The sequence below is a fragment of the Chiloscyllium punctatum genome, chromosome 1, assembly GCF_047496795.1.
Source record: "Chiloscyllium punctatum isolate Juve2018m chromosome 1, sChiPun1.3, whole genome shotgun sequence".
NCBI classification, from domain to species: Eukaryota; Metazoa; Chordata; class Chondrichthyes; order Orectolobiformes; family Hemiscylliidae; genus Chiloscyllium; species Chiloscyllium punctatum.
In genome coordinates this window covers 44,393,516-44,408,205 of record NC_092739.1, presented here as the reverse complement: position 1 = coordinate 44,408,205, position 14,690 = coordinate 44,393,516, and the positions used below count along the sequence as shown (strand labels likewise).

General features: G+C 39.5%; 1 protein-coding gene and 1 pseudogene across 1 annotated transcript in view; both read right to left on the bottom strand.

The window, feature by feature from the left end:
• LOC140458623 (stearoyl-CoA desaturase 5-like) overlaps window positions 1-8,932 on the bottom strand; it is a 57,610-nt gene extending 48,678 nt beyond the window's left edge. Inside the window, exon 1 of the mRNA XM_072553361.1 lies at window positions 8,476-8,932. Within this exon, the coding sequence (XP_072409462.1) occupies window positions 8,476-8,674 (199 nt within the window). The 5' untranslated portion in view covers window positions 8,675-8,932. The remainder of the gene's footprint in view (window positions 1-8,475) is intronic.
• On the bottom strand, window positions 3,071-3,170 carry LOC140483080 (U6 spliceosomal RNA; annotated as a pseudogene).
• Window positions 8,933-14,690: the final 5,758 nt, after the last annotated feature.

Genomic DNA, 14,690 nt, shown 5'->3' with positions numbered 1-14,690 from the left:
TTATGTAAGCCACTTCAGGCGTTCTACTGAGTATAACTTTATTTTATAAGAGGGTTTTTGTGGCACAGCAGCATTGTCCCCATCTCTGGGCCAAAAGGTTAGTGTTCAAGTCACACCTGGCCTATATAGTATATGCCATAATGTATCTAAATAAGTGGAGTAAAAGAATCTACATTTGCTCTGTTCTTTGCATTAATTTAGGGAATGGCCTATTAAAACAAATACTCTCTACTTAACCTCCCCAGAATAACAACAAAATTAAAATACTGTACTTAGCAGAACACTGAAATAAAAACAAAATGCTGGAAATATTCAGGAGGTCTGACAGCATCTGTCCTTGACCTAACACATTAATGCTATTTCTCACCATAGATACTCAGCAAGTCTGACAGCATCTAACATTTCCTATTTCTCCAACACAAATCTGATTTGAAGGAAAATAAACTGATAATCCCAAGACGCTACAGCATAACTTCATACTTTGAAATTTAAAAATATACATTTAAGAGAAATGTAGATTTCATTAAGAAAATTAGACTAAAGTTGATGATTCCATTGATTGGTTAAAAAACACAGTTTGTTATGGGTTAAACAATGGAGCATCAGCATCTAGATTTCACCCATATTTTCAAAACAGAACCATCACTGTACTGAATTACTTGGTAAATAACAAGCTGGGATCTTTTTACTGCAGCCAAACTTTCAATACCTATAAGTTCACTATTAAAGGTTTCACTATTCAAATTCACAGAACAGTCATTACAATTCAGGGCTTTTGTAATTTGTGTATATATAAACAATTTATAAATGTAGATCGTAAGTGCTTACAAATACCCTGATGATGTTGCATTTGCAATGCAGTTTGATGGATTAAAGTCTACATGCACCTTGTGGTTGTTCAAGCAGATAATTAAGAAAAACTCATACTGCCTCACCATTTGTGCAACATTTTTCAAGCATGCTAATGACTAAATAGCCCGACACAGGTTTTCAAATCGGTGATATGTAGGTACTTACTCCACACAGGATAAAATACATAAACGGTGTAGAACTTTCCATAATCACAATCAGGTTTATTTGCAAAAACCCTAATCTTACTTCATGTAAGCTGTCCCATTTATGAAAAAGTACCGATTTTTGACCAACATCTACAAATTTCTAAAATACAGCAGGAAGTATGAGTTTTAAACTTTGACTGTTTCCCAGTTACATCTGTATATGATTGAGCATTTTTTAAAAACAAAATTGCCAGTAGTTTCAATTACTTTCATTACTACATATCAGAATGCAACATGTGACTATTTATTTCTGCCTTTTCTGTGGTTTAAGCATTAGCAAAAAAAATACCTGAAACCATTAACATAGCACAAAATTGTGCATTTAAATGCTGAATACTGTGAGCCACACCAGTCTAACCTAGCTTTCAGTGACCATAGTCAATGTAATAGCCAAATTATAGAGAGGACATCATGCAAGTTCAATAACATTGTATTCTAAATACATTATGTGAAAAAGTTCTTTCACCACTTTTTTGTATTGTACTGTATTAGCTTATTTTTACTGTGCTATCTAGTACTGAATCTGTCTACAGTTTTGCCTTATTCACTCTAGCCAAACGCTTCATGATTTCAAAAGCACCTATCAAATCTCCTCTTAGCCTTCTCCTCTCCAAAGCAATTAATCCCTATTTCTCCAATCTATCCTCGTAACTGCAGTGTCTCCTCAACGATTCTTGTAATCTGCACTGGCGCTGCTGCATCTGAACTATAATGTGGTCTCCAGAACTGTACACAATTCTTCAGCCGGAGGTCTAACCAATGTCTTAGTTAAATTCATCATAACCTCCCTGCCCTTGTACTCTATGCCCTTACATATAAATCCTGAAATACCCTGTATGCTTTAACAACAATTCTTTCTAAACTCTCAACAGTGACATCAAAAGCACTTACTCTGCAAGCAACACCATGCCCCTTTCCTTTTAATCCCCTCCCAACTTTGAAACCTATAATCATTCACTCTTTAAAAGGAATAATTCTACAACTAACTCTTTGGTTGAGGGATCTGAGTAGTGGTGAAATGAGGGGAGCCCAAAATCAGCACCTTGCACTCTGGCTAACATTCCTCACAGCAATTAGAATAAACCTACAACACTGTGTTATGAACAGCTTGCTTAACCATCCTGCCATCTTTAAAACTTATGCACATTTGGACATACCTTAGAACAGTACCCTTTATTTCATACTATCTCTCCACATTCTTTGCTGTATGTCTCTGATTTTAGTGCAAAGAAATAGACCTTTCAGTCCAACTAGTCCATGCTAACCATGTTCCCAAACTGAACTAGTCCCATTTGCCTCCATTTGGCCCATATCCCTCCAAACCTTTTCGACTCATGTATTTATCAAAATGTCTCTTAAATGTTGTAACTGTACTTGCACCCACCACTTTCTCTGGCAGGTTACTCCACACACGAACCACTCGGTGTAAAAATTTTACCCCATGTCCTTTTTAAGACTTCCTCCTCTCACCTTAAAAATATGTCCCCTAGTTTTGAACTCCCACACACAAGGGAAAGGAGCCCTGCTATTCACCTTATCTACACCCCTCGTGATTTTATAAAACTCAACAGGGACACCCCTCAAATTCTTGTACTCCAGTGAAAAAAGTCCCAGGTGATACAGTCTATTTTAATAACTCAAAATCTCCATTTGCGGCACCTGGTAAATCTTTTCTGAACTGTCTCCAATTTAATATCATCTTTCCAGGAACAGGGTGACCTGACTGCACACAGTACTCTAGAAGAGGCTTCACCAAAGTCCTGTACCACCTCGACATGACATCCCAACTCCTGTACTCTAAAGTCTGAGCAATGAAAAAAGTGCACCACCTCACACCTCTCCACATTAAACTTCATCTGTCCACTATTTGTACACTCATCAACTTGTCAAATGTCCTTTTGAAGTTCTAGATATTTTTAAGCAGACTGTTCAGAGATGTTATTACACAGCTCCGGAGCAGCTCAGACTTGAACCCAGAAGGAGGGACAGTACTAATGCACCACAACAGCCCTAAATAGAACACTTTACAAATCTGTGTGTCAGCCTTGAGCAAGTGCCTTGCTAATCTTCTGTGGATCATTCTAATTTTAGTATCCCTCTTACAGTTTACAATTCTCCTATATTTTGTGTCATTCATAACTGTGCAAGGGACAACTTCATAATACAAGTACCTGTACAATAAAAAAGCAGTGTGAAGACTTGGGGAACTCCACTCCAAACCTTTCTCCAGCCTGAAAAATACCTAATAACCATTTGTGTCTGTTTAATATCCTTCAGCCAGTTTTGTATCTATGTTTTACTGTCTCTTTTATTACACAAGCTATAACTTCTCACATAGTAGTGTCAAAAGACTTCTGGAAGTCCACCATAACAACAGACCTCTTTATTTTGTTACCTCTTCAAATGTTTCAGGCAAGTTGTTCAAATTGAATTTTCTCTTAACAAATTCACGCTGATGCCTCCAAATCAACTCAGTATTCCATGTGACAATTAATCTTATGCTAAATACCTGTTTCTACACATTTCCCCACTGCTAAAGTGAACTTACTGGTCTGTAACTACTGGGCTAATCTTTACAACCATTTTTGAACAAAGGAGTAATTCGTCAATGCTCCAGCACCATGTTTGAATCCAGAAAAGAGTGTTAATGCCTCTAATTTCCATTTTCATGTCCTTGGGTGCATCCCATTTGATTCTGGTGTCTTATCAACTTTGAATACCAACTTATCCAATACCACCAACTTGTCAATTTTAAGCCTTTCTAGTGACTGACATTTCTTTTTTGTCACCATGATCTGGGCAACATCTATCTCACAGGTAAAAACAAATACAAAATATTAATTTAACGGTTCAGCCATGCCTTTACTCTTAGGTAAATCCCTAGCCCTTAGTTGTCCTACTCCTCTTATTAACATCCTTTTACTACTGAAGTGTTAGCAAAGACTTTGAAATTGCCCTTTTATTGAGTTTTCATATTTTATTCCACAACTATAAAAAAAAGTGTAACAATGTACAAAATATTTTTATGACCCTTAATGCTAGCTGCCAGTCTTTTTTTCATAATTTCACTACTTTTTAACCCCCTTTTCAATCTTCTGAATTCAGCTTCGTGCTTAGTTGTATTCACTCTCTGACACCTCTACACTTTCTCTGGAACTGTAACACTATGTTCTATTGCAACACTGCATTCTGTTCTAATACCTTGACGTAGTTATGTAAGGTAGGATTTGTCTGGTTAGCATGAAATACAATACTTCTCACTAACTCGGTACATGACAATAATAAAACAAATCAAAATTCTTTTCCTTCTTCAACTTACTACCTGTCTCCTTTGTCATACCAGGAATTCTGAATTTGTTTGACCTAGTTTTCCCTTTTTAGGTAATATATCTTGACTGTACCCAAGCATCTCCTCTTTGAAGGAAGCCAGCCCATTGCTTGGCTATTGTTTATTCCCATCAACCTTTAGACCTTTGTCGGGCACAACTCCATTTTTGCGCATTGAATTTTCTTTCTCTGGATTAACCAATGCCAGTTTCTACAGTCATCCAAAACCTTATGATGTAATGTTCACTTTTTCCTGAGCGTTGCCATGATGGCACTTGATTCACTTGCCCACCTCAATTCAAAGAACCAAGTCTAGCAGTGCTCTTTTCTTATTGAACCAGATACACTGCTGTAGGAAAGTCTCCTGAACAATCTCGCAATGCTTAGCCCTCATGCAGCTTACACTGTCAATATCCTAACGGACATGTGGGTAGTTAAAGTCTCCCATCATACATTAGACCTTTACACATCTCTGTAATGTGCTTGCAACTTTGTTCCTCAATATCCTTCCCTCTAGCTGGTGGTCTATGTATTATAATGAGCAATGTAATTGCAATCTGCTTAATGATTAGCTCCAGCCAAATCAATTCTTTCCTTGAATGCTCTGAAACACTCTCTTTCTCCAGTACTGCAATGTTCTTTTGAAGCAAAACTGCCACCCCATTCCTTTTTTCCTTTATTATCTTTTCCTATCATTCCTGAACACTGTAACTGTAAATATTTAACAAACAAATCTACCATTCATCAATGGAGGTCTCGGTTCACATCACATATTATCAAATACTGAAAAGCAGCTCTGAGCATTATGTCAGCTGAACCCAGAAAAGGGAGTGTCACCCACAAATAACTGGATTACGATGGAGGAGGCAGCGATGTTGTGGCATTATAACCCACAGATGCTGATAATGCTCTGGGGACATGGGTTTGAATCCCACTGCGACAGACGGACAAATAAATCTGGAATTAAGAAAGCTAATCTAATGGTAAAATTGTCCGAAAAACATAACTGGTTCACTAATGTCCTTTAGGAAAGGAATAGCTTCCATCTTCACCTGGCCTGCTTATATAGAACTCCAGACCCAAAGCAGTGCAGGTGACTCGTAACTGCGCCCTGAACTGGCCTGTTTGAGGGCAATTAGAGATAGATAACAAGTGCTAGCCTTGTGGGTGATGCCCACATCCCATGAAAGAATAAAAAGGAAAAAACATACTTTTCAACACCATTGGAATTTTGATCTTGTTTTTGTTAAGAAAAATTGGTCCTCTCAATTATGTTTTCATTACAGTAGTTTTGCCATTGCACCATCAGTGGGTAGTTCATTCAATTTAATGCTCTTGCATGATATAACATACTATAGCACAATATTTGAATTTAGTGCACAGATTTATTTCACAGGAAACTATGAAGTTTTTTTGTGACAGCGAACTGCACATCTACTATTGTACCAAACAATGTAACTATCATTAGTTGAAAACCTGTCAACACCCAACTATTTTTGCTATATCTTACCATATGAATTTTTCCCTTACTCCAGTAAGCTTAATGCTTCTGGATATACTTTAATTCTTTAACAAACATCAAAATGAATTCCAAGGCTGACGATAACAACTTACATGTATATTCAAATTGATTGGACCCAATCTGTATTAAATCTTAATACTACACCTTGGGAGATTTGCTGCATTTCCAAATTATTTAGCTTCTAATACTTTTAATAATACTTTAATAAATTCTAATGAACTTTTATGAAAATCATTTTAAAAATAAATAATATAATCTTTAGATTGAGTAATCACCATCATTTCCTTGGATATCAAATTGGTTCACAATCTGTGACAAACTGATTTACAACTGTAAGCTTGCCACGGAACATGGAATATTCTCGTTTATTTGCACAAATCAGAATTCAAAAGGCCACAAATTAATCTTACAATGCATTTTTTCTGCCCATGAATCTTGCATGCAAGTCAGAAAGCATCTTTTTTTAACTGAAAGCCAGAACATATTTTAATTTCTGTTGGTATGGCATTAACAATACAAAATGTCTAGTTCAGAAGAAGTGTTACTGTACTGAAAGCTTTAATGGTTTTTCTCCCTTCAGATGCTGTATGACCTGTTGAGTTACTCCCTCACTGCTTTTGCTTCAGATCCACAGCATCTGCAGTTCTTAGTAAACATTCATAATTTAAATAAAACAATCTGTTGAAGATGACATTATTTGGAACTTTTGAGGCTGTTTCAACAGGTCAGGTGTAATAGTCACATCATAAGAAAAATCAAATATTAAAACCTAAAGAAAGGATGTTGGCAAACTTGAAGGGATTCAGAAAAGATTTACAAGGATGTTGCCAGCGTTGGAGGATTTGAGCTGTGGGGAGAAGCTGAATAGGCTGGATCTGTTTTCCCCAGTGCATTGGAGGCTGAGGGGTGGAAGTCCAGAACGAGAAGGCACAGGCTGAGTGACAAGGGAAAAATTTAAAAGGGACCTATGAGGCAACTTTTTCATGCAGAGCATGGCACATGTATGGAATGAGCTGCAATTACAACATTTAAAAGGCACCTGGATGGGTATATGGATAGGAAGGGTTTGGGGAATATGGGCCAAGTGTTGACAAATGGGACGAGATAAGGTTAGACTATCTGGTCAGCATGGATAAGTTGGACCCAAGAGCTTGTTTCCATGCTGTACATCTCTCTATTATACTCTCACACTCAAAATGAGATGATTTTTAATGCAACCTGCATCCTTTTGTTATAAACAGTAGATTATAAAATCAGACTGAATTACTGCAGAGACTAGATTACAAAGAAAGTTTAAAATGAAAGAAATTCAAGATGGTCTTATCACTAATCATCCCGACCTTTTTCTGCCTGAAGTGTTTCGAAATGATACAACACTGATTCCCTGGGGCTAAAATGACAAGAATACCTGAATAGAGAAGTTATCGTAAATTTTCTGATTTAACAGAGAATTTTTCGGGTGACTGCAGAAGGTACAGGGTGCAACTAACAACCTGACACCAAAATCCACCCCTGTCTGTGTATTCTTTCACGAAACTTCTTTCACCTGTCCCAACAGCATTTTATGTTGCTCAGTGTCACGTTGCGTTCGATCACATGCTATTTAAATTTAACTTGTTCAAAAAGGGCACTACAAATATTCAGCAACCACTGTCGAAAGCAAACACCCGAGTAACAGATTTTAACTAATTCGTTAACTAATAACCGAATAACTAATGCGACCCTGCCCACAAATTGATTCCCCCATGGAATAGGTGTCAAACACGATGCGTCATTCTGTGCCTGGAATTTCTCTGGTCCACTGCAGTCTTGACACGGCCTGTACTGTTGTGTCTGATTAAAGCGAAGCTGGGCCCCTCCAACGGCCGTCATTCATGCGCATTAAAATCCAGTCATCGAGATTAATAACCGCTCAACGTTGGCTGCTTTTCTGATTCAGTCAGAGCATTCTGGTCTGTGTGGCGGCCAGCACAAGGGAAAGGGCTCCAGGTGAAATAGTGATGGACCAGGCGCTGGCCGGCACTCTGTGACCCTAAGCCAACCTGCCCTTCATTGTAAAGATCGCATCACCCACCCCTTGCCAAGACAGGCTGACACTGCATTTCCCCAGAAGGGCAGATAATTCCCTCCATTCCCCCGAGGGTCCGATATTACCTTTTGTCCCTTCCCTCAGAGGGTCATACATAATATTGATTTGCCCCGTAATTGAATTCAGCGTGAACCGAATCATTGCGGGGGGGGGGGGGGATATTCTTTCATGGGATGAAGGGATCAGTGGCCAAGTACTTATTGCCCATCGGGCTTGTGGGTCAGGAGTCACCTATAGGCCAGCCCAGGTAAGGATGGAAGGACGATAGAGAACCAGATGGGTCTTTCTAACAATCCTCAATGGATTCACGGTCACCATTAACTGCAGACTTCTCCCCACCCCACCCCACCCCCAATTGAATTCATTAGAACATTACTCGGGTTCTCTGGAAATAACAATCCAGGATCATTCCAGCAGGATGCTAGCTTTCCTTTGGGATTTGGGGAGAGGGGTTTGTGGAGAGGGAGTCACTCACTTACCCCACAGCCATGTTAGTGGTTGAGCTTGGGGGAGCAGAGACAGCGAGTAGACGGCGCCAAGGTGCAGAAGGCTCATCAGGGCGACGTTTCTCCAGACGATTTCCCTCCCCGGCTCGGCTTTCCGCTGCCTCTTGTTCTCAGCCGAGTCCTCCGCTTCTTCTTCCACCGCCGCGGCGTCGGGTCGCTCCGGCTTCTCCATGGTCTCCGGTGACCAGCGGCTGCCCTCCCGCTGGTGGGGAGCCTGTGGTCCGGGGGAGTCGAGAAGGGAAAGGCTACAGGAAGAGCAGGGACAGCGCAGGCATCTTGCAGCAAGTGTGCAGCCGGAGGTGGTAGCAGCAGCAGCCAATCACAGCAAGTGCTCCAGAGCGGCTCGACCTGTAGGCACTGACTGCAGTAAGACCATCAAAGCCAGACCTTAGCAACCAGACCATAGGCACGGCGCCAGCACCATAGCAACCATACTGGTCCTGGTCCAGAATGACCATCAACTGGGTCAGGTCAAAGGCTCACTCGACCTGCCTGCCCTCCTTTCTGCATGAGAGGCCTGGCTCTCCCTGGACTGACAGTATACATTGTCTGCCAGGACTGGGGCTGACAGGATCATTATGTAGAAAACAAGGCTTACAAAGCAGTCAACTCTAATAAGCCGGTAATTTATATCCAGTGCTACCTGCATTATCTGTAATACCAGTTCCCTGCCTTTCTGATTATCCATCAACACTCTCATGGGAAGAAAAAACTTGTGTTCCGTCTTATTTGTTTCATTACAAAAGCCACTAACATCAATCTCCTATTTGATCGTAAATGACCCTCGCAGTCCGAGAAAGATTACATTCCATGTATTACTTGCGGGTCTTGTTTATGTTCGTTTACTTAGGAAAGACTGTACTGAATGCCAGACCAAAACTCAAGAGTCCAAAATGTTTTTGAACAACTACAATTATTGCTCAGCGCCCCCCTTCCATTTTGGCAAATGATTAAGATTGCACTGTAAACTACAGAGGGTTCGTAAAACAATCACTTTATCGAGGATATTTTTCTTTGCAACAAAAGGTTGTAGATCAAAAATATTAATTATGTTTGTTTCTTCACAGATGCTGCTTGATCTGTGGATTATTTCCAGCATTTACTGCGTTTAATCATCGTCACCATTTGTTCGAGCAGCTTTTGCTTCTGAGATTTGTATACGAATCACTGAGAACATTAACCTAGATTCACACATTCACATTTGTTTTTAGATGTTATTGGTGTTTTTTGATTAGAAAATAACTTGCAGTACATTAGAATGAAATCCCACTTGTAGTATGAATTGACCATCTACTCACACCAGCGACTGTCCGGCGAAATTTGAAATCCTGATAAAAGCAAAAATCAAATATGACAAATTACATAATCAAAATTACACAACTGGGGTACAGAACACCACAACAAAATCCCAAAAAAACAAAATCTACAGAAATCTGAAGTCAAAGGAACTCCAGTTGAGTTATAAGAAGAAGCTGAACAGGCTGGGGCTGTTTTCCCTGGAGCGTCGGAGGCTGGGGGGTGACCTTATAGAGGTTTATAAAATCATGAGGGGCATGAATAGGATAAATAGACAAGGTCATTTCCCTGGTGGGGGGGGAGAGTTCGGAACCAGAGGGCATAGGTTAAGGTGAGAGGGGAAAAATTGAAAAAGGACCTCGTGGATAACTTTTTCACGCAGATGGTGGTGCATGTATGGAATGAGCTGCCAGAGGAAGTGGTGGAGGCTGATATAATTACAACATTTAAAAGGCATCTGGATGGGTATATGAGTAGGAAGGGTAGAGGGATATGGGCCAAATGTTGGCAAATGGGACTAGGTCAGATTGGTCAGCATGGACAAGTAGGACCAAAGGGTCTGTTTGGGATCTATGACTCTGATAAATTCATTTTCTTCTTAATTAATGATATTAAAATTAATATTTTGCACAATGCTTTATTTTCTATCTGCATAATGGAAGCGAGGGCCAGACTATTAATCCAGAGACCCAAATAATATTCCAGGGATCTGGGTTCAAATCTCACTATGCCCTATGATGTCATTTTAATTCAATAAAAATCTGGAATTCAGAGTCTAATGATGGTCATGAAACTTCTGCCTGATTGTCAGAAGGAAACTCCCTAATATTCACTATTCTCGCTTTAGAGAAGGAAACTGCTATACATTTCTGGCCCACAGCAAAGGGGTTGACTCTGAACTGCACTCTGGGCAATTAGGGATGGACAATAAATGTTTGCCCAGCCAGCGGTGCCCACATTCCAGGAATGAATTAAAAATATTATTTTTAATCTTCCATAATTGGTAACATTCAGTCAAATCCTTTTAAAGGCATTACTTCAAATAACACGAAAGAGTGAATTTGATTGAAGCACCATGGGTGATGTTGAACTGTTCGCCTGTTCTGCACACTGCCCCATTTTATTTCCACCCAATATTCTGATGGGGTCCTATTTTTCTTGGATGGGTGGGTGGGGCATGTTCTTTTCCAGATGAAGACTTGTCAATTTTATCCTCATCGGTTCCGTCAGTGGGTGCTCGGTAAAACAAAAATAGTCTGCTTCTGTTCATGTTATGTTGGCTTTTTGGCAAGACTGGGATGTTTTGCACGCATACTTTTAGAACAGCTGGAAAATAAAGTTCAATCCTCTAGAGTTTCTCCTCATAAATAAATCACCTCGCCGTTCTTCTCTGCAATGCACCACTTTCTCTGAAAATAAGGGGGCTACCATTTCTGGAGGATCATGTGCTGAGGTAGGATTTCCAACTGCCCTAAATCCTGAATATTTGTGCTGTTCCCTGGGCATCTTGCCTGCAGATAATCAGCAAGTTGTTCCACTGGTGGGGAGTGGGTTGGGAGGATGATTCGAATATGTGTGAGGTTGGAGTAGTGGTTGTGTGGTGGCATGGAGCCTTGTGGGATTGGGTGAAGGTTGGTGTTCGTGAGGAGAGGGGTGTGAGTGTGGGGGTGGGGGGTTCTCATGTTGGAGATTCTTTTTAGAAGTGTTGTATTTTGCAAAAAAGAAGCTAATTTCTTCAAAGAGACCCACTATTCTGTAGAAGCCAGCATTCTTGCCTCAGCTTCACCAAAGGAAGTCAATATATCTGCACCATGCAACTTCACTTTGTAAAACAAAGAGCTCGCAGGATTTCGAATGAGTAACATGACCCCACCAGACCACCATTTTTTCAGACCATCAGCAATCAGGTGAACGGCTGTACAGAATAAGGAGGCAAGAAACTTGCCAGAGCTAAGGTTATTGCTACTCCTGATTAGTACCGTATCGGCTTCTGGAACCACCTTTCTGAGCAAAGTCTTTTAGACCAAGAGTATACGAAGTTATGCTGAACATTTTGAATATGGACTTACCCAGTAGCAGGTTTGTTGCGTTCCAGGGTCAACATTCGTTTCCACTTCTCACCTTTGCTCCATGTTTAGCACCCATTTATACAAGCTACAATACACAGGAACCAGCCCACGGGACACTAAAGATACCCTCCTTTTACCATCCACATGGATTAACAACACACTGCAGTGCAGCAGCTCACAATGACCTTTTTAATGTCATCTTATACATTCATACCCCTATCTCCTCTAAGCATAGCAGGCAGGCAGAACTACCTACCCCACAGAATCGCTAAAGTATTTCATCACAAGGATTGCATAATCTTAAGAAAGATACCTTGCTCTCAAAGTAGATCACACATTTACCAGTACAGATAACATAGAACATTCATCTCACTTTGTTTAATCATACATAAAGACATTATAAGCCCCCTTTATTATTCCCCATGATTTCATGTTATTATCCTCACTACACTGGGAACCTGCTCCAATGTCTGAACAAAACACTTGCATTTACACAACACATTCCATGTGATTAGATGAATTTTTCGGTGTCTTACAGCCAATACAGTATAATCGTATAATCAGTTTAGCTCAGGACATGGCAATAAGGCCTGGTATGTTCATGGCAGCTTTCCAAAAGAGCAAATCATCTAGTCCAACTCCACTTCCTTTTTCCTGTTGTCCTGTATGGATTTCTCTTCAGATAATCATCCAATATTCGTTTGAAAGCCATGATTGAATCTCCCTCCACTATCTTCTCAGGCAGTACATTCCAGATTCTAACCACTCACGATCTTACCTCATGTTCATTCGATCTTTTATTTGCCATCCCCTTAAATCAGTGCTCTCTAATTCTAAGCTATCTACCAAAGGAAACAATCCTCATCCATTTTGGAAATCACTGCCACCACGGATCTCGGAAGGCCCGTAACCAAAAAGAAAATCAGAGAGAACACTGAATTTGAAAATCTGTATTGAATGTCTTTTCAATCTTCACCTTTCTCAGGAGAACAACTTTAACTTTGCCAATCTGTCAATGTAACTGAAGTCTTTCATCCCTGGATTTTGAAACCTTATAAATATTTTTTGCACTCTATCCAATGCCTTCACATTCTCCTTTATGTTTGAAGCACAATCGGGATGGCATGGTGGCTCAGTGGTTAGCATTGCTGACTCAGAGTGCCAGGGACCTAGATATCTCTGTGGTTTGCACATTCTCCTCGTGTCTGCTTGGGTTTCCTCCCACAATCCAAAGATGTGCAGGTCAGGTGAATTGGCTATGCTGAATTGCCCATAGTGTTAGGTCCATTAGTCAGGGGCAAATATAGGGTAGGGGAGTGGGTCTGGGTGGGTTACCCTTCAAAGGGTCGGTGTGGACTTGTTGGGCCGAAGGGCCTGTTTTCATACTGTAGGGAATCTAATAATTCCCTACATTATTAGGAAATGTTCCTGAACTTCCTGATATCAGTTCCAAATTTTCTACCATCTTGAAATGTGCATTTTATCTTCATTTAAAGCTCTTTTACATATTTAATCAAAAAATGATTTTATAAACCTTGTGAATGTCACATTCATTATTTTGTTTGCAAGATGAAAAAAACCCACATTACTTCCAAAACAAGGAGCCAAGAATAAAAGGGAAGGATAGGGTGGAGTGCAGGACAGATTAAATGAAAAAATATTTCATGATGCAAAAGCAAGAAAATGCTAACAGGTTCGGTACAACAAATATTGTTGGTCTTCTTGATTGTCACTTTATACTGATTGAATATGTTCTCTTTTTAACTTGATCCTTCAGTTTTACAATACTCACAAATGTGGCACGTCAACCATTTTTCTCAAATCAAAGACTTCACACTTGTGCAAAACTGTATCTGCTATTGTTCTACCCACAATTCTTTTCCCAATAAACTGTACCTAGGACCTTTCTACCTAAGATGGCACCGTAAGCGGTGACTTGTAAACCTTTCACTATTTATGCGAGTGCTTGTGACAATAAACCTAGTTCAATTCAATGTTTGATCTGTATTTTATAAGTTACCTATAAGAACTAGACCTTTTGCAAATTTGGTCCAACTCTACCCAACTTTGCTTTCTTTTTTCTTTCTAGAATGTATTTATATATTTGATTGGCATTTTCTGTTCCCAATTAAGATTCATGTTTTCTCTTATTTGCCAATTGTTCCTTCTGTTAGTTTGTTAAATATTTTGCTTTATTTTGCTGTTTTGACTCAGATATCCTTCTCCATTAATATTATTAAACCAACCTCTAAATTATATTTAATTTACATATTTAACCATTAAAAGGAATATTCTAATGTTATATATTGTGTAGAAATAGAAAACATACTTGGATCTCATTACTTTGTACAATAGTCAGCATAATCCAAATGTGAAAGTCAAGTTTGAAGTTGTGTAACTATGAGGGTAGGCAGATAGAAGCAGAGAATTTTCAGTAGTTGAGTGATAAAGCATGGACAAATGAATTCAACATTATGTTAGCATATTTAGAAGGTCAGTGGCTGAAGCAGAAACTATTTTACCATCTAAGATATATTCCCCTTTCCTTCATCCACATGGTAAAGTAATATGGAAACAGAGTGGATGAATGTGATCACAGCTCAATCACAAGGTCAGAAATGGGGCTGTGCAATGTTCAATTGGTGATTCCTCAACAAAGCAGTCGATGTCTAAATGCAGCAACACCAGGTCAACATCCAGATTTACGATAAGTGGAAAGGAATATCTTGCCACACCAGTTCCAAGCAATGCCCATATCCAATGAGAGAATTTAACCATTTTGTCTCAAGATTCACAATGGCATTACCATCATTAAATTTACCA